An 18567-nucleotide genomic window follows, 5' to 3' on the forward strand; every position below is an offset into this window, starting at 1 on the left:
ATATTTCCTGACATTGATTCTGAGTCATCCCCCCTGGAGTTTCATTGCGTAACCCCTAGTTCTATAGTTTTATTTCCAATGGAAAACGTTCTAGGTCCATACATCATTGAAACCTTTTAGGTATCTCCCCTGCATTCCTCTCTTCCAGGGTAATCATATTCAGATCCTTCAGCCTCTCCTCATAAGTCTTCTGATTATAGACCCCACACCATTTTCATTGCTCTTCTCTGGACTGCCTCCATCCTATCTCTATCCTTCTTGAGATACAGGCTCCAGAACTGAATATAATATTCCAGGTGAGGCCTCACCAAGGACCTCTACAAGGGCCTTTTTTCATACAGGTTATTCCTTTCTCTGTGCAGCCCAGCATTCTTTTGGCTTTAGCTATCGCCTTGTCACATTGCTTTGCCATCTTCAGTAGTGCAGCCTTAGTTCTAGACAAATTTTTATTTTTTTTTTTAGTCTTTGGTGCCCCATTAAGGGAAGCTGGAGCAAAGTTTGAATGTACCAAAAGGAGTGGGTTGGCCTTTGTCACCCTGAGCCCAGACTAGAAATAGAGCCATTTAAACGTCTGCTGACAAAATTAAGACTTGAATACAAAATAATCCAGGCTGGAAGTCGTTCCTACATTTGCTGCTCTCTTGAACCGAACTGAATTGCGCTGAGGAGGGCCGACCCCACCCGTTTTTGCACAAGTCACAGGCCCAGATGTGTCCCTTTGGGGCTCCAGTCCCAGGGCGAGTGGAGTGCAAGAGCTGCTAGTCAGAGGTCACGTGACCCCTGCATCTTCCAGATTGGGAGTCTGAAAGGGCGCAAGCTGGGTTTCGGCGAGGAGTGGGGTAAGTGCGATGCTGAGCCTGTCTCCCCCACTTTCAGGGGAGCTTAGAATGCAGATGGCGGAAGGAAGCCCCTCCCTCCTTGAGATCTGCATCACCTACACTGAGCACTGGAGGTGTGTGGCTTGGTTTTTTTTTTTTGGGGGGGGGGGTCTTCCTGCTGCAGCTGGACCTAGGCAGCAACCAGATGGGTGTGATTTGGTAAGAAAGTGTTCTGAATGTGGGCAGCCAGAGGGTACCTGGCTCAGTCCCGTAGGGCTCTAGGAGGTGATGCACTTCCTGGGGAGTCATTGGGTTGTTTCTGACCTGGCTGCCTCTCTCTGGTGGGGAGTGGGTGACAGGACAGATGGAAGCTAAGCAGTCCACGATTCTGCTAACCACCGTCTTGTAACAGAGGGGACAAAATAAGAAAGCTCACAGATCCCAGAAGAGAAGGGCAAGCAGGGAAAAAGAATTAAAAAAAAAAATTGCGTCTCTTTAAAAAATGCAACCATGCAGATGAGTTCTCAAGATATCCCTGAAAGGTCAAATATAGGAGGACGTTTAAAAGCAAAAAGTGTTCCCAGGATTTTATACAATAAAAAAAAAAAGAAAAGGCTTACAGAGAGATGTGCAGAATAACATAAAGAAAGAACAGAAGCCTCCCATGTCTCTATCACTATAAATTAATTGGGAAAGGAAAGAATGGAGAATTTTCCTGGCCGTTCTCAGGAAGGACACAGCACTTCTAGAACCTTTCACTGAGTGGGCTCAGCCATGATAGCTTTTTGATGATAAGTGTTATTGAATAAATTTTTCTAGGAACTGGAAGTGAAACTGAAAAGTCATTTCCGAGACTATAAAACTCTGTTAGATTTCCAGCAGAGGGTAATAAAAATCAGTCAGCTGGAGAGGAGAACTGAAATTAACAAACAACTCAACTGGTGCAAGGATATGTGATTACGTAACTGCTGTATTATCATAAAGACCTATCTTTAATTCACAGGCGGCTTCAAAACAATTCAGTACCATGGTTCAACGCAATCTCGCAAATATACCAACCTCCTCGCCTTTATAGATTGACCAATAAAAAGTTGGAAGAACATTCTGTTAGATTTGTGCACCTAGAAAGCAAGCAAGCCTTTTCTGCAGCAGGCCCTTACCTCTGGAACAACTTGGAGTGACACCCTGCACCAAACTATTTAAGAAACCGTTAAAGACCTATGTGTTCATACAGGTTTCACATTAAACTGTTTCGGCCCCATTAGCCACATCCCTCTCCTGCTCTGCTGAAATATTCATCTGCACCTTGCTGGCGTTTTGCCTGGATTGCTGCAACTCTTCTGTGCCTTCCCCACATACCAGCTTTCTACTGAAGCCTGGACCCACCATTTGGGAATTCCCAATAGAGGTCCTCAAGCGAGAAGTGCACAAGATCCATGCCTGCTTAAAACCCCCGAGCGTTTGTATTTACTCTTCTGTAACTTGTTATTTAAATGATTACATGAAACATTGTTAGTCTTTTTAGATATAATTTCTGTCTGCAAGGCCTGGTAGCAGTATAGGGCCTGGGAAAACCCCAGAATCCTTCTAGCATGTGAAACTTTCTGTTGGACCAACATAAACAATAGACTCCGTAAATTCCAATTTCATCCAAAGGAAATACTTTTTGCAGTATTTTTATGGAAACAGTTGCAAAGATGAGTGATTTCTTGTTTATATACAAAAACACATAGGTATAAATATTCATTTTCCTAGTAGTTACATAACCATACAGTACTAGGGATGTGCAAAGAAAAAAACCATTCATGTTTTTTGCTTTATCCATTTTCTTTGTTTTGCTTCTATATTATGTGCTAAAAATTGATGGACACCAAATGTCATTTAATTGGGTGTTATTTTTGTGTTTTGAATGAGAAATGGCAAAAAACAAAATGTGAATTATTTTTTTTTTACGCTGTCGTTTTTTAATGACAGCACATCCCTCTGCAGTATGTAGTGGCCAGAAGTTAATGGTAAGCAGTGAGTTTTCATATGAAATATTTGACATCCTTGATTTTGTCTGGCTCATGGCTCCTATATCTGCCCATCTCGATACTGCAGTGCCTGTATTTTCTTAACTTGATTTGGCCACTGTTTATTTGTTAGGGAATCCATCACATCATTGTGCTGTTTATTTATATTCTGCTTTTCAGCGCTTCAAAGCAGATTTTTTTTATATTCCCCTTTTTGCAGCACTTCAAAGTGGATTACATTCAGGTACTGTAGGTATTTCCCTATCCCCAGAGGGCTAACAATCTAAGGGGGTCATTTATTAAAATGCGATAAGGCGTTTTCGCATGCGTTAAGGGCTTATCGCATTCGAAAAGCCCCGTTAACGCATGAGCTAGGCCCTTACCGCATGCGAAAACGTGTTTAACGCATGCGATAGCACCATATCGTATGGTGCGATGCAAATTCAGAAAATAGGAGGAGTTAGAGGCGGAGAGTGGGCTGGGTTAGCCTGTCTGCGAAGAGCTATCGCACAGCCGTAACGCCGATTTTAACTACACCTCTTTGAATTGCGTTAGGCTGTGCGATAGCTGCCATGACCGTGCGGTAAGGTTTCATCGCCCTTTGCGATGTCTCCCCATAAGGCCTATTTCAGGTGAATTGAAGGGTCCAGAGCCCTGGAGAGAGAGAGAGAGAGAGCCCACCTAGTAACTCGAGGTGGGGATTAGGTAAGAGTGTCGGGGGTTAGGGGCCACTTTGACATTGTACATGATACCTACGAACAGAACAGTGGTCTCATGAAGATTTGATGACCTTTGGAGTGAGGAAACTCACTCCAAGATGAGATTTGGGCAAGGTTCTCTCAACCTAGCTTGATGGACTCTCTACCTGGGTAACATCAAGCTAGGTTGAGAGAACCTTGCCCAAATCTCATCTTGGAGTGAGTTTCCTCACTCCAAAGGTCATCAAGTCTTCACAAGAGACCACTGTTCTGTTCGTAGGTGTCACTAGAATGTCAAAGTGGCCCCTAACCCCCTACACTCTTACCTAATCCCCACCTCGAGTTACTAGGTGGGCCTACCATAGGGATACAAATACCTACCTATGGGCCATGACATTATGGCCAGTCTCTCTCTCTTCCCCCCCCCCCCCCCCCCCCCCAGTGGTTGAATGCAGGAAATACAACAGGTCAGCCCTTATCACAGAATCTGAAAAGGGTATTGCAATTTGTGCTAACTTAGCTCTTCGCACAGGTAATTAGCTCAAATTGTGATAAATGCTATATTAGCATAAAACATGCTACTCTTGCTATCGCATGCAGTACTTACCGCATTTTGATAAATCCAGGCCTAAGTTTGTACCTGAGGCAATGGAGAACGAAGTGCCTTGCCCAAGATCGGAGAAAGCAGCAGTGGGATTTGAACCCTGGTTTCCCTGGCTTGTAGCCTGCTGCTCTTATCACTAGGCTACTCCTCCACCCTGCTGTTTCAAACCTAAAAGATTTTCTCCTTTCTGCAAAGCAGCAACAAAGATAGGAAGAAGGCCAGCATAAGTCACATCATTGGTCACCGCATTTCAGAAAAGATATCCTGTTCCCAGCAGTGGCCAGTCCAAGTCACACATACCTGGCAAGTACCCAAACTTGAAATAGATCCTAAGCTACAAATGCTGGCAACAAGCAGTGGCTATTCCCTATTGATTAATAGTTTATGGACTTCTCCTCTATCCAAACTTTGTTTAAACCCATCTACACTAAGTGCCTTAACCAAATCCTCCGGCAATGAATTCCAGAACTTAATTGTGTGTTGAGTGAAAAAGAATTGTCTCTGATTTTGTTTTAAATATGCTACTTGCTAAATTCATGGAGTGCCCCCTAGTCCTTCTATTTTCTGAAAGAGTAAATAACCAATTCACATTTACCTGTTCTAGTCCTCATGATTTTATTAGACTGCTATCATATCCCCATCAGCTTTCTCTTCTTCAAGTGAATAGCCCTAACTTATTTACCATAGTCTTGCCTCACAGGGGAGCCGTTCCATCCCCTTTATCATTTTGGTCACCCTTCCCTATACCTTTTCCAGTACAATCACTTCTTTTTTGAGATGTGGTGACCAGAATTGCATCCAGTACTTAAGGTGCAGTCTTACCATGGAGCGATAGAGGCATTATGATATTCTCCATTTTATTCATCATTCCCTTCCTAATAATTCCTAACATTGTTTGCTTTTTTGACTGATGCAGCACACGTAGCCAAAGATTTCAATGTATTATCCAATATGACACCTAAATCTTTGTCCTGGGTGGTAACTCCTAATATGGAACCTAATATTGTGTAACTACAGCATGGGTTATTTTTCCCTTTATCCATCACCTTGCTCTTGTCCACATTATATTTCATCTGCCATTTGGATTCCCAATTTTCCAGTCTCGTAAGGTCCTGCAATTTATCACAATCCATGTGTGAATTAACTACTCTGAATAATTTTGTATCTACAAATTTGATCACCTCATTCGACATATCCTTTTCCAGATCATTTATAAATATATTGAAAAGCACCGGTCCAAGCACAGATCCCTCAGGTACTCCACTGTTTACCTTTTTCCACAGAGAAAACTCACCTTTTAATCCTACTGTTTCTGTCTTTTAACCAGTTTGCAATCCACGAAAGGACTTAGCCTATCTCATGACTTTTTAGTTTTCTTAAAAGCCTCTCATGAGGGACTTTGTCAAACGCCTTCTGAAAATCCAAATACTCTATATCTAGTTCACTTTTTATCCACTCCTATTAACTCTTCAAAGAAATGTAACAGGTTTGTGAGGCAAGACTTCCCTTGGGTAAATCCATGCTGGCTGTGTCCCATTAAACCATGTCTTTCTATATGCTCTACGATTTTGATCTTGAGAATAGTTTTCACTATTTTTCCTGGCACTGAAGTCAGGCTCACTGGTCTATAGTTTCCCAGATCACCCTTGGAGCCCTTTTTAAATATCTGTGTTACATTGGCCACCCTCCAGTCTTCAGGTCTTCAGGTACAATGGATAATTTTAATGATAGGTTACAAATTTTTACTAATAGATCTGAAACATCATTTTTTTAGCTCTTTCAGAACCCTGGACTCTAGTCCATCCGGTAAGTATTTTGTTGGCACCTTTTTTACTGCTGAAATTAAATGTTATTGCTACTATTTTAACTGCTGCTACTTTAAATTGTTATATACTATCTATTTTTGTAAAGCTGCATATGGCCTTTTGCACATCTGCGTTTCTAATGTACTATCAACTGCTTTGGGTGAAATTTTGAATTAAAAAAAGGCAAGTTATAAATATACAAACTAAAATTTTCTGCTGTGCTTTATCTTTTGGTGCAGTGGCATTTTATTTAATTACTTACATATTTAAAAATGTAATTGCCTTTTTGCATCTGTTTCTTATGAATGGAAAATATAAGGTGATTTCCTTAATAGTTGTTGGGATCCACTTTTTTTATATCTGTGAGGAGTAGCCAGCTCAGTGACCCAGCAGTAGTGCTTTGATACCATGCAAGAGATCCGTGTTTGATTCCGAGCTGGTTTTCTGCTCCTTTGACCAGCCACAGCTGTTGATATAGAGGCAGCTTTCACAAACCCCAGCAGGACGTCCTGTCTGCTCAAAATGACTTAAAGCCACACTTGATGAGGTATTTGTGGGAATAGAAAAAGGAAATAACAAGTATGCTCCCACTAAGAGTACACAGGTGTGGGGATGGTGGTGGCATAGACTGAGCGGTGTCTGCCCAATCAGCATGAACCTCGGCAATTGCAACTTTTCTTAACATTCAGATAGGTGGATCCATGACCAGTGGGTTATGCACCTCTACCAGCAGATGGAGATGGCGCAAAAGTGTCATCATGGTATATATATACCCCTGCCGTGACAGCCTGCCAGTATTCTCCATCTCCCGCAGATAGTGGACATGCATCTCCCTACTGGGGATTGCGTTAAAATTGTTTTATAGAAGGAGACAAAAAGTGTATTGCCCCGTTCTCTTGTGATACCTTATGGTCCCTCCCCTCAGTCGAGTTTCTGAGGTGATATCTTTGGATCTTTTGCTCAGATGAGTGCCTTAGTCCAGTAGCTGTTTTTTGCCGGCATGGACTTAGCTGTAAAAAATAAGTAAATAAATAATCTAGCTGAAAGGCAAATGGGTGCAGGAAGCCAAGCATGGTGGTGAAGGAAGATGCCCTCTCCCCCTGCAGCTGGAGAATGACTCTGTACTTGGCTGGGATGGGCTAAGTTCAAGTAAAGAGTAATTTAATTAAAAAAAAAAAAGAAATGAGGTAAGGAGGCGTTGATTTTAAGGATTCCTCTCCTCTTTGTGCTCAGCATGCCAATCTGATGTCTATTCCTGCCTCCAGGGGCAGCACTGTTTGGAGACTTGTCTCCGTCTGATTTTGCTAAGCCCAGTCCTTCCCAGCATGATGCAGGAATGGAAAAAGTTGCTAGAGGTTTTGCCTGGAATCAGGGCTCCCCTAACTGGTTCGTCAGCGATGGAAGGTAGTTCAGTGGGCTCAGGACTGATGTCCCCTGGTTTTGGCATGGCCGCCCCTCTGCCTTTTCTTGGGTGGAATTTTATTTAAGGGGTGCAGACGTCGGCCCCAGCCAATCCATAACAGATCAGAACCACAGGCTGCAAATTCCCATGCGCCTGGTGCCGCAGGTAAGCGTCTGAGTACGTCTAGACCTGCTACGGGTCGCACTGATAGGGACCCAGATGGCACGGATGATGAAGCCAATCCTTACTTCCTGGAGGATGGGGAAATTCCTCTGGGGCTGGAGCCATATAGAACTATGTTGCATTTATTTCATAGAGATCAGTTACTGGCTCTGATTTCCCAGACATTGAAGATGCTGGGGGTACTGGGGGCCGATTCCATGACTGAGCCAAAGAAAGATCCCAATATGATTTCTTTGCGTAAAGCCTCGCATTTCTTCCCTATTATGGAGGCTATTCAAGAATTGATTGATCTTGAATGGGGCGCTCCAGAAGCTAATTTTAAAGGTGGACAAACCTTGGAAGGGCTATACCTCCTGGATCCGGCTGCGAGAGAGCAATTGCACTTTCCGAAAATGGATGGGGTGGCTTCGGTAATAGCGGCCAGACGACTGCTGTGGCTCATGAATTGGCAGCCGATACAATTTTGAAGTCTAATCTTACCAAATCACCCTTTAAAGGATCACTCTTGTTTGGGAGTGAGCTGGAAAAAATATCCAATAAGTGGGGTGAAGCCCAGGTTCCTCTGTTGCCAGAGGATAAGAAACAGACACCGTGCTTCTTCAGCACGAGAGGTCATGCTAGGGGCTTTCGACCCTAGAGAGGAGCAGCTTGCCAGAGGACCTGGCCTTTGGATAGATCTCAGTTCTTTCTCCCAAGCAGTCCAGAAGGGTCATAGGCTCAGGTAGTGGTGCCCCCTCGAGTCTCTCAATGAAGGTATGCTGACCCACCCCCAGGAACAGGAGCTAGGGGATTGCTTCTCTCTCTCTTTTTTTTAATTTTTTTATTAGAGGTAGGTCGAGATCATGTCAGACCAGTGGATTCTGGAGTTTTTCAGTGACCCTCAGGACATCTTCATGGTGTCTCCCTGCAACTCTCTGCAGAAGAGACTAGCAGTGGAGTGTATGTTGTCAAGGCGGCTCAGCCTATGGGCTGTAGTTCCAGTGCCCAGGTCTCAAGAAAATATGGGCCGATATTCCATTTATTTTGTTGGAGCCTTCCTTCTGGCCACTTTCGCCCCATTCTAGATCTCAAGTGAGTCAGCCATCATTTTGCAGGTGACTCATTTTCGTAGGGCTGATATCAGTGTAGGGTGTGTATATATATTAGGGATGTGAATCGTGTCCTCGATCGTCTTAACGATCGATTTCGGCTGGGAGGGGGAGGGAATCGTATTGTTGCCGTTTGGGGGGGTAAAATATCGTGAAAAATCGTTAAAAATCGTGAAAAATCGAAAAACCGGCACATTAAAACCCCCTAAAACCCACCCCCGACCCTTTAAATTAAATCCCCCACCCTCCCGAACCCCCCCCCCAAATAACTTAAATAACCTGCGGGTCCAGCGGCGGTCCGGAACGGCAGCGGTCCGGAACGGGCTCCTGCTCTGAATCTTGTCGTCTTCAGCCGGCGCCATTTTCCAAAATGGCGCCGAAAAATGGCGGCGGCCATAGACGAAAAAGATTGGACGGCAGGAGGTCCTTCCGGACCCCCGCTGGACTTTTGGCAAGTCTCGTGGGGGTCAGGAGGCCCCCCACAAGCTGGCCAAAAGTTCCTGGAGGTCCAGCGGGGGTCAGGGAGCGATTTCCCGCCGCGAATCGTTTTCGTACGGAAAATGGCGCCGGCCATACACGTATGGCCGGCGCCATTTTCCGTACGCCGGCAGGAGATCGACTGCAGGAGGTCGTTCAGCGAGGCGCCGGAACCCTCGCTGAACGACCTCCTGCAGTCGATCTCCTGCCGGCGCCATTTTCCGTACGGAAAATGGCGCCGGCCACACGCGTACGGCCGGCGCCATTTTCCGTACGAAAACGATTCGCGGTGGGAAATCGCTCCCTGACCCCCGCTGGACCTCCAGGAACTTTTGGCCAGCTTGTGGGGGGCCTCCTGACCCCCACGAGACTTGCCAAAAGTCCAGCGGGGGTCCGGAAGGACCTCCTGCCGTCCAATCTTTTTCGTCTATGGCCGCCGCCATTTTTCGGCGCCATTTTGGAAAATGGCGCCAGCTGAAGACGACAAGATTCAGAGCAGGAGCCAGTTCCGGACCGCTGCCGTTCCGGACCGCCGCTGGACCCGCAGGTTATTTAAGTTATTTGGGGGGGGGTTCGGGAGGGTGGGGGATTTAATTTAAAGGGTCGGGGGTGGGTTTTAGGGGGTTTTAGTGTGCCGGCTCACGATTCTAACGATTTATAACGATAAATCGTTAGAATCTGTATTGTATTGTGTTCCATAACGGTTTAAGACGATATTAAAATTATCGGACGATAATTTTAATCGTCCTAAAACGATTCACATCCCTAATATATATATATATATATAGTCACATCAGTTTTGCTCGTTCGCCATCTGCTGGTAGAGGTGCATAAACCCGCTGGTTGTGGATCCACCTATTTTCATTAAAGAAAAGGAAATTATCAAGTACATAGTAATTTCTCCATGACACCACACTCTCAAATCGCATCAAAATACACCATCTTACCTCTTAGTTTTGCTCGTGATATGAGGTACAAGACAGACAGAAGCAAGGATATGAGCTCCCCATTAAGCATTCTTACTATTACTTCGTGCAAGAATGCCCCAAAATAGGAGAGGGAAATCTTAGATGTGAATCAAGGCTCTTGGCACTGTACCAAGGTCAGTTCTGATTCAGCTGGAAACCTAAAGGTGCAGGAGAAAACTTCTGGACACATCCCCTCTTCCCTCCTGGTGAGAAAGTGGCTTCTACAGCGCATGCTAATCAAAGTAGAAATTGTAGAGGGAGGAATGATGTTGGGGGATGCAGATGAGTTTCCAAGGGTATAGGCCAGGATGTAAGTGATGCAGCATGAAGACACTAGACATGGGAACCCCATGTATTCCATCATGGGAGGCCTGTGGAGTCTTCTGTTTTTGTACCCTCTAGCTATTTTTTTTTTATTGGGGAAATTATTTGTATCGTGTACATTTTTAAATCAGTTGACTGAATATTTTAATTATAACAGCATATGGCTTTACATTTTGATCCTTTTAATGACATTTGAGGAGAGTGCCTTTTTTAACTCTTGTTTAATAAGTTTTCAATATGCAGATCAACGTCATACAAAATAATTCAAAATGCAACATATATTAGTAAAGTCTCCCCCCACTCCACTTTATAGGCATTTCCTCACACACAGACTTTGAAAAAGAAAGGAAACAAAAAAATAAACACTTTGTATGCTATTGTGAACCATCTCTAAGCGTTTAAAATTAGACTCCTCACCTTGTGCAATGGGAACACCAAGTAGACTCTCTCCAAATGTCCATAAAGAGGTCAAGTTTCTTAAGAGTAGAATACTTAACTGATAAAAGTTCAAATGCCAGTAAACTGTGTAACCTGAGTTTCCATTCTCCAAGTCAGTCGCTCTGGTACAATCCAACTGGCTGGTATTGTTTTTAAGGTTAGCAAATAGGCTTTTCTTAGGACCAATCTATGGGTGGTTTTTCAATGTATCCGTACCTTTGTCTGGTATACGTGCATGGATTCTTGGGGATATTATCCTTCTGTTTTGTGAGATTTCTGTTTGTTGAAGGTACTCACTGGAAACATTCACAGAGAAACACACAACAATAAAAAAAAAAAAAACCAGCCAGGCACAAATAATATTGATTGAGATCAAAACAATTGAATATATCAAATTATGAATAAATAGGAAAACATATTAGCTAAATTCATACAGTTTTGAAACCAGTCATATTTTAAAATGAAATCTGTTTATATTGGTCAAATACATGAAAGTAAAGTTTAAAATGTATCCTTTTTTTTTGTATGTAGATAGCAAATAGCCCTGTTTGACAACTAATGATTTATTCATATTATAAACGTTAAACAGGATGGTTTTTTTTTTCCTTCCTTTCCATCTAGGCTTTTGAATTCCTCAGAATGAACTGAGTTTGGAAGCAGATGATTGTATACCACCAGATGGGCACTAGAACTTCGAAACAAAATAGTCTGCCTCCCATTAAAATGGATTTAAAAGTTAAAAGGAAGAATAAGGGTCATGAGGCCTTAGAGGAAGATTCTGAAACATGTACGCTTTCCCACTTGAAAGAAGCGATCCTAAAAGAGCCCTTGAATGCTCTTAGCAGAGAGGAGGAGGAGACTGAGTCAGACAGCGAGGGCACGGATCTAAATGACTTGTTTTACAAGTTTGTGATTCTGCATGCTGAAAGCGATACAGACGAGGCTCTCCGGCTGCAGCACGTGCTGCAGAACGAGTTTCACGTTAAACCAGGCATCATCTTTGCTGAAATGCCTTCCGGGAGGCAACGGCTACAAAATCTAGAGGATGCCGTGAATGGCTCTGCATGGACTGTCATCCTACTGACGGAGAACTTCCTCAGAGAGACCTGGTGTGAATTTCAGGCCTACGCGTCCCTGGTTAACTCTGTTAACCAGCGGCACAAGTACAACTCCGTGATACCTGTCAGGCCAGCGGTTAATTCGCTGCCGAGAGACCGGACTCCTTTTGCTCTGCGGACTATCCGGGCACTGGAGGAAGGGAGCCCCGCCTTTGCTCAGCAAGTGGAGAAAACATTTCAGGAGTCTTTGTATAGGAAGCAGCAAGCAATATGGAAGAGAGAGCGAGAGAAGAGTAACCAGCAGCAAGAAGACCCTTAAAGCAGAGTTACAGAGAAGGCACAGTGTGAGCTTTTACCTATAAAAACAGGTTTGCTGTTTTTCAGGAGGTTCACGGGGGGGGGGGCTCAGGTTATTTTGAGGTGAAAGAGCTTTTTAGTTATTTCATACTCATAAGATTTGTAATCTTAAGAAGCATAGCCAGGGTTGACCCCAGAATAGATGACACTCCAGGGGAGTGATAGAAAATGGACTTCCAGGCCTACAATGTATTGACTTAAGCCTTCAAACACTGCAAATCTGCAAACAAAGAAATAGATCTCTGGGCCTCTAATCTGTTGCATCGCTTGAACTGCTGGTATTGCTTAATTTTTAAAAGCAGGAGACAGAATGATCAGAGGGAGTGGGCAGGCAGCATAGTGCATGGCTTCTGTTCCTAGCATTGAACCCTGCAGTGGGATGAAAAGTCATCAGAGGTGGGGTATCATGGCCCTCCTAAGTAAGAGGAAAATGGACGTGGCATTTCGTTTTGTACTTTAGCACTTTTTATTTAACAAAAATATTAAATTTTTTTTTTTAACCTTAAAACATTCAAATTGCTGCCATTGCCTCAGGTACTGCATAGATGGAAAGATACCAGGATGTCAGTACTTTGTTTTACTACCTCTTGTCACCAGTCAGCAAGCAGAGCACTCCCAGTTCGTGGCTGACAAGGCAGTCTGTGCGTCCACGTTCAAACTGCTACCACCAGTGTCCTCACAAGGGAAGAACATCAAACTGTTCCAGGTTCTTAGCCAACATCTCTTCAACTCCGTTTTTCTCATCTCTCTAGTCCAAGCTTCAAAATCAGGGCTTGGGAATTTAGTAGCTCTGAGTCACCAGCTGAAAGAGGCTGGAGAGACTTGATACTGTAGGAACATACTGTTAACCCTGTCTGTGGCAAGGCGGGGCACAAAAACGTATTTTAGTTGAAAAATATTGGCATACATTTGGACTCCTGGCATTGTAAACAAGAAGTGGGCTATTCTTGGGTTACTACTTTGGACAGGTGAAGGCTGACCTAATTACATGTTTCCCTGATGGGCCGCCTATGAGCATCCTAAAGGTTTCTTAGTTTAAGCACAAAACTGTAGACCTTCCTTTCAGTCAAGATAACTGCCCTTGGACTTAGAATGCTCTTTGATATTTATATTTTGCATTGCATTACATGAGCATTAATGTTGTTCGTGACCATAAACCCTTGTAAATGGATCATTTGTTTATGAAACATGACTTGAGCAACTGATGATCTCGGTTTTAGGTGCAATGCAGCACAGTCAGACTGCTTATAAACAGCTTTCCATCTGAGCAGTTTAATATATCTACTTTAACTGTGCTACTGCTAGGACATAAACCAAAGAAATGGTAAGCACAAAAGTTATTGCTGTGGAGTAAGTCCCTCCTATTTGGTTTTTTTTTTTTTTTTTTTTGTTTTTCAGTAGGTCTCGGGTGAGGCAGTTGGGGAGGAGGAGTGGGGACTTCAACCAGGAAGCTCTCCTTTAGTTGCTGTTACAGTATTTTCAAATGTCACAATTTCTACCCAAGAAAATAGCACAAAAAAAAAAAGGAATGCATGCCCAGAAAACATCACATCCATTAATTCTGATTCTCAGAGGCTAGGTGTGTATAAGTTTTACTTGGGGGAGAGAGATAAAGTAGGTGGGGATGGTAGAGTTTACTATTTAGATGTGATATGTAAAATCGAACACCAGTATATAAAAATAAATAAAATAGTAATGAAAATGTATTCAGGGATGAGAACTCAGTGACGAGTTACATCTATATCTTGGGCCAAAATAGGTTTCTACATTAGTGAGGCAAAAGAGGTGTAGGGAATGGTTCCTACTACAGGCAGCAGAATGGCATGGGCTGCCAGGGCCATAACCCTACCAACCTTTTGCCATACATGGTACTGGCAAATAGGGCATTTGAGGGGACAGAGACTTAGGTGGTTTTATTTGGACCCCCAAACCAAAAAGGTGGTCTGTTGCCCCCGTCTCCTACTGACTTGCAGCACTGGGCAAAATGTCCTCCCTAAAAGCGAGTGGTACTGTCATATTAATAATAATAGAACACACGAACTGCCAAACTGCATCTGACCAAAGGTCCATCTGGCCCCCACTAATGTGCAAAGTTAGCAACATGGAATGTATTCGGGGGAGGGGAGAGAGAGAAGGGGGGGGGGGGATAAATCCAGCAGCTGACAAACCATCAAACTCCTGTAGGGCTGACTGAAAAGCAGCTCCTGTGGCTGACAGAACATGCTCTAATGTTCACTTAGAATATTTCACTGCCCACCAAAGAATACCTGCAGCTGACCCCACTCTACTTCCTGCAGTGTTGTTTCTTTGTGAACAATGAATGTGCGCCAATGGGGAACGGAGGAAGGGGCAGCCTCCAGCACATTTTTGTTATTTATTTACATTTGTATGTCGTGGTGTTTTCCAGTGGAAACTCTGAGTAGCTTAATTCATGAACTAAATAGCAAAGTAAACATCAATTCATAATATTCAAGCTGAGATAAATAATTAGGAAATTTAAACATTACAAAAACTACATTGTATGATATTTAAAATCATATACATAAATATACAAAATAAATTACCATTGAAATAAAATGATATATAATAAAATCAGCAACTTGTTCATAAAAGTTGAGTAGAGCTTACATAGAGATCAATATTCACTAGCCATTTAGATGGACTGCTCAAACGTTATCCATCTAAATGACAAATGTAGCATATGCAGCGACTTAGCCATCTAAATTATAGCTGGATAAAAAAGGGGCATTTTGGGGGCATTTCAGGGAGGGGCTGAGATATCCGGCTAATTTATTTTAATTCTTTTATTTATTTATTTTCATTTATATCGGGTATATCCGGCTAGGTTAGCCAAATAACATTTAAAACCAAAATTGTTTATTGACTATGCTAATGGTAGAACACAGAAATTGAAAAATAGAGGAAACATTGAACCCTGCAGTATGCCATATATTGTTGATTTCAGCTGCGATGCAGCCTCATCCTACCCTGGGTAGGACACCTCCCTACCAGCAGAGGCCTCCAGTGAGCTCTATTCTAAACTCTTCTCCACATCACATCCCTAGTCTCATGACTGTCTGTCTTGCAGCCTCCCTTCTACCAGGGGACCTCAATGAGCATAGTCTCCAGGTTGGCCAAGCTCCTCCTTCCTGCCTGCTGCATACCCAGACTCCAGTCCTATATAACGTTGCCTTACAAAACCCAAAGTGCTTCCACACTGAGTCACCCTTGGCTCCTTGCCCTAGTCATTGTTGCTTATCCTTGTCTTGCCTTGTGGCTTCCAGGCCTTCTGATCTCAGCCTTGCCTTGCCTTGCCTTGTGGTCCATGGGCCTTCTGACCCTTGCCCTGTGCCCTTTGGGCCTTCTTGCTTCTTGCCCTGCTTTCTGGCCTATATAGGCCTTGCCTTGCTCTGTGGCTTATTTAGGCCTCTCCTTGTTTTGCCCCTCGGAGCCTTCCTGTATCGCTGCCTTTGGGCATGTATGTTCCCTGTTCTGTCTTATACTTGTCTCATCCTGTCGTGTCCTGTTTTAGTCTGTTTCTGTCCAAGCTTTAGTCCAGTCTTACCTGCATGCTGTGTCTGTCCAAGCCTTGCTCCAGCCTTACCAGCCCATCCAAGTCTCGCTCTAGCCTTACCAGCCTGTCCAAGTATTGCTTCAACTTTGACATACCAACTTGCGCCACTCCAAGGGCGCAAGTTGGTATGTCTGGAGCCATAACACATATGAGATTCTAGGTGTCTGATAGCTCATTTTCCCCAAAAACCCTTGGCATTCTATCTTTAAGAAAGGAAATAAACCAATCTTTTATCTTGCCCTTGACATTGTATGATACCAGTCAAAAAAATCAAAATCCTGTGAACAACTGTGTTGAAGGCCAATGATAAATCTAATAGAATGATTATCAAGTCATTCCCAGAATCCAAATTCCTTCTTAAATCATCTAATCCAGCTACCAAGGCTGTTTCAATCCCATGTTCCTATCAAAACCTGATTTGTCAAGGATTAAAGAGTTTTGTGTCTTCAAATTGTTAGCCAAGCTGATTTGTGGTAGCTGTCTGAAATAGCTGTCCTATGAAAGGCAAATTAGATATTAGCCAATAACTTGATATAACTAATGGATCCATTTTTATTTTTAAACTTTGTCTTATCACTGTGTCCTTTACTTTTGCAGGCAAGATCCTCTGCTGCAGTGAAGCACTGATAATAGTTTTCAAAACTGGGATTGAACCTTAAATAGATTGTTCCAACTTGGTCAGTAAAACAATGTCTAGAATAGAACGCGAGGAATTAGCATTTTTCAGTAAACACTGAACTCTTTATTTGTTAAAACATCAAAATGCATTAGAGATACATCAGAAGGCCTTTCAAATTCCCTTATGACTACTTTTGGAGAGGAGGTCTCTAAACAATCAAGACGTTCACATGAAACAATCTTTTGTTTAAAAATGTGCAAAATCAGGTCTGTGAGAGTTTAAATGGAGGTTATTTATCTCAGGATTTTATGAAATTGAAATTCCTGTGCCACTAGAAATAAAGCTTTAGAACAATTTCCACTGTTTGCTATTTCATTTGAGAAATAGGCTTTATTTGCTTTTTTAATATTACAGGTGTATACTCTGAGATGTCTATCTTCTAGGTTTCCACCAGACATTGGTTTCCTTTCCACCGTTTTTCTAGCTTTCAAATCATCAGTATATTAAGGGAAAGCTTTCCTTATGAATATTCATAACCTTTTCTTTTAATAGAGCAATTTGCTTTACTGTCTGTGAACCAATAGATACCCATATGTCTACAAAAAAATCAGATAAACTCAATTGCATGCAAATTTATGTTATGCATAGATAGTTATTGTGGATATCCTGACAATCTGACTGCCTGGGGGTCCTCCAGCACAGTTTGGGAACCACTGATCTGACAGTAGCAAGCAGTAGGTGTTTAGAGAAAACATATAAGAAAAAGAGTAGGTGTGATGTTATTACTGTTAATGTGTAACATAACAGTCTATAGAGACGAGTAAATGTACATAAAATAAGCCTTTAGGGAAGCAACCCTTTAAGTTGGTGGTTCTCAAACCAGTCCTCGGGATACACCTTGTCCTAGAGTGACCAAAATGAATATGTATGAGAGAGATTTGCATGCACTGACTCCATTGTATGCAAATCTCATGCATACAATGGAGTCAGGGGGACTGGGTGAGAACCACTGATGTAAGTTAGTGAATTGGAGAGTACATAATGCAATGCTTCCTAACCCTTTCCTGGAGGCACACCTATCCAGTCAGAGTTTCAGGATTGCCATAATAAATATGCATAACAGAGATTGTATACACCGGGTCTCTAATATATACACATTTCTCTCATTCACGTTCATTATGAACCCAACTGGTTAGGTATGCCTCCAAGAGAGGATTGAGAAAATCTGATATAATTGATAGCAGCTGAGGGAAGGGGTAATTGAACCAAGGTCTCTAGACTTATAGCTACTGCTAACCTAGCCAAGCCTTCTGATTCCTGTTTTCCCAATTCTTGGTTACAAGAAAAATCTTGCATGGGTCAGGAATAAGCAGCAGAAATACTAGTTCACATGGTAACAAGTAATCATTTGCAGGCAGATGTTTGTTTTAAGGGCTATATCAGGTCTTCATGAGGGTATACTTTTGGTTAACACCTTTCTTGCTGCAAAAGAGCTACAACTAATACTATAGAAGAATTATTTTAGGGGGAACCAAACATTTATTTTTTTTTATAACAGTCACTGGTTGTAAATAGGTATCACTATACTGTCTGGAGGGTGCATCTCATAAAAGAAAGGAAATACAAACCCCACACCTAACCTCCAGCACATAATTTTTGTCACTTAACGCAACCGTACACACCTCCTCACCTCAAGTACTGAGCCTCTACGCGCTTAAACAATTTTGTATATAACATATGTATATATCAATAATTCACTCGACCCTTGTACATATTTTTTCCTTATGTACCAGTTTCACCCTCCCCTGCCCCCTCCTCTGTCTCGATCACCCCACCCCCTCCTTCCACAAGTTATCTAGTTATTTGCTCCGTTTGTTTTGAGCTTATGTTTTACACTGTTTCTTGTAAAGGCTTTGCCTATATATCCTTGTTGTAAGTTATCTGTAAACCGGCACGATGTGCAAACGGTTGCCGGTATATAAAATTAAATAAATAAATAAATAAATAAAAAAAAATAAAGACAAACAGAGCAAAGTCGGTCCAGAGAGAACTATAAAAACTCTGTCAGAGGACACTTAAAGACCTAAATGTGCATACCATAGAGAAGAGGTGGGACATGATAGAGAGATTTAAATACCTAAA

General features: G+C 42.6%; 1 protein-coding gene across 2 annotated transcripts in view; it reads left to right on the forward strand.

Annotated features, from left to right (window-relative positions):
- TICAM2 (toll like receptor adaptor molecule 2) overlaps positions 1-16781 on the forward strand; it is a 44157-nt gene extending 27376 nt beyond the window's left edge. For both annotated transcript variants that reach the window (XM_029571278.1, XM_029571269.1), the window contains 2 exons: positions 11439-12219; positions 16404-16781. In XM_029571278.1, the coding sequence (XP_029427138.1) occupies positions 11478-12194 (717 nt within the window). In that variant the 5' untranslated portion in view covers positions 11439-11477 and the 3' untranslated portion in view covers positions 12195-12219; positions 16404-16781. The remainder of the gene's footprint in view (positions 1-11438; positions 12220-16403) is intronic.
- The last annotated feature ends 1786 nt before the right edge of the window (positions 16782-18567 follow it).

This window comes from Rhinatrema bivittatum, chromosome 1, assembly GCF_901001135.1.
Source record: "Rhinatrema bivittatum chromosome 1, aRhiBiv1.1, whole genome shotgun sequence".
Classification (NCBI taxonomy): Eukaryota; Metazoa; Chordata; class Amphibia; order Gymnophiona; family Rhinatrematidae; genus Rhinatrema; species Rhinatrema bivittatum.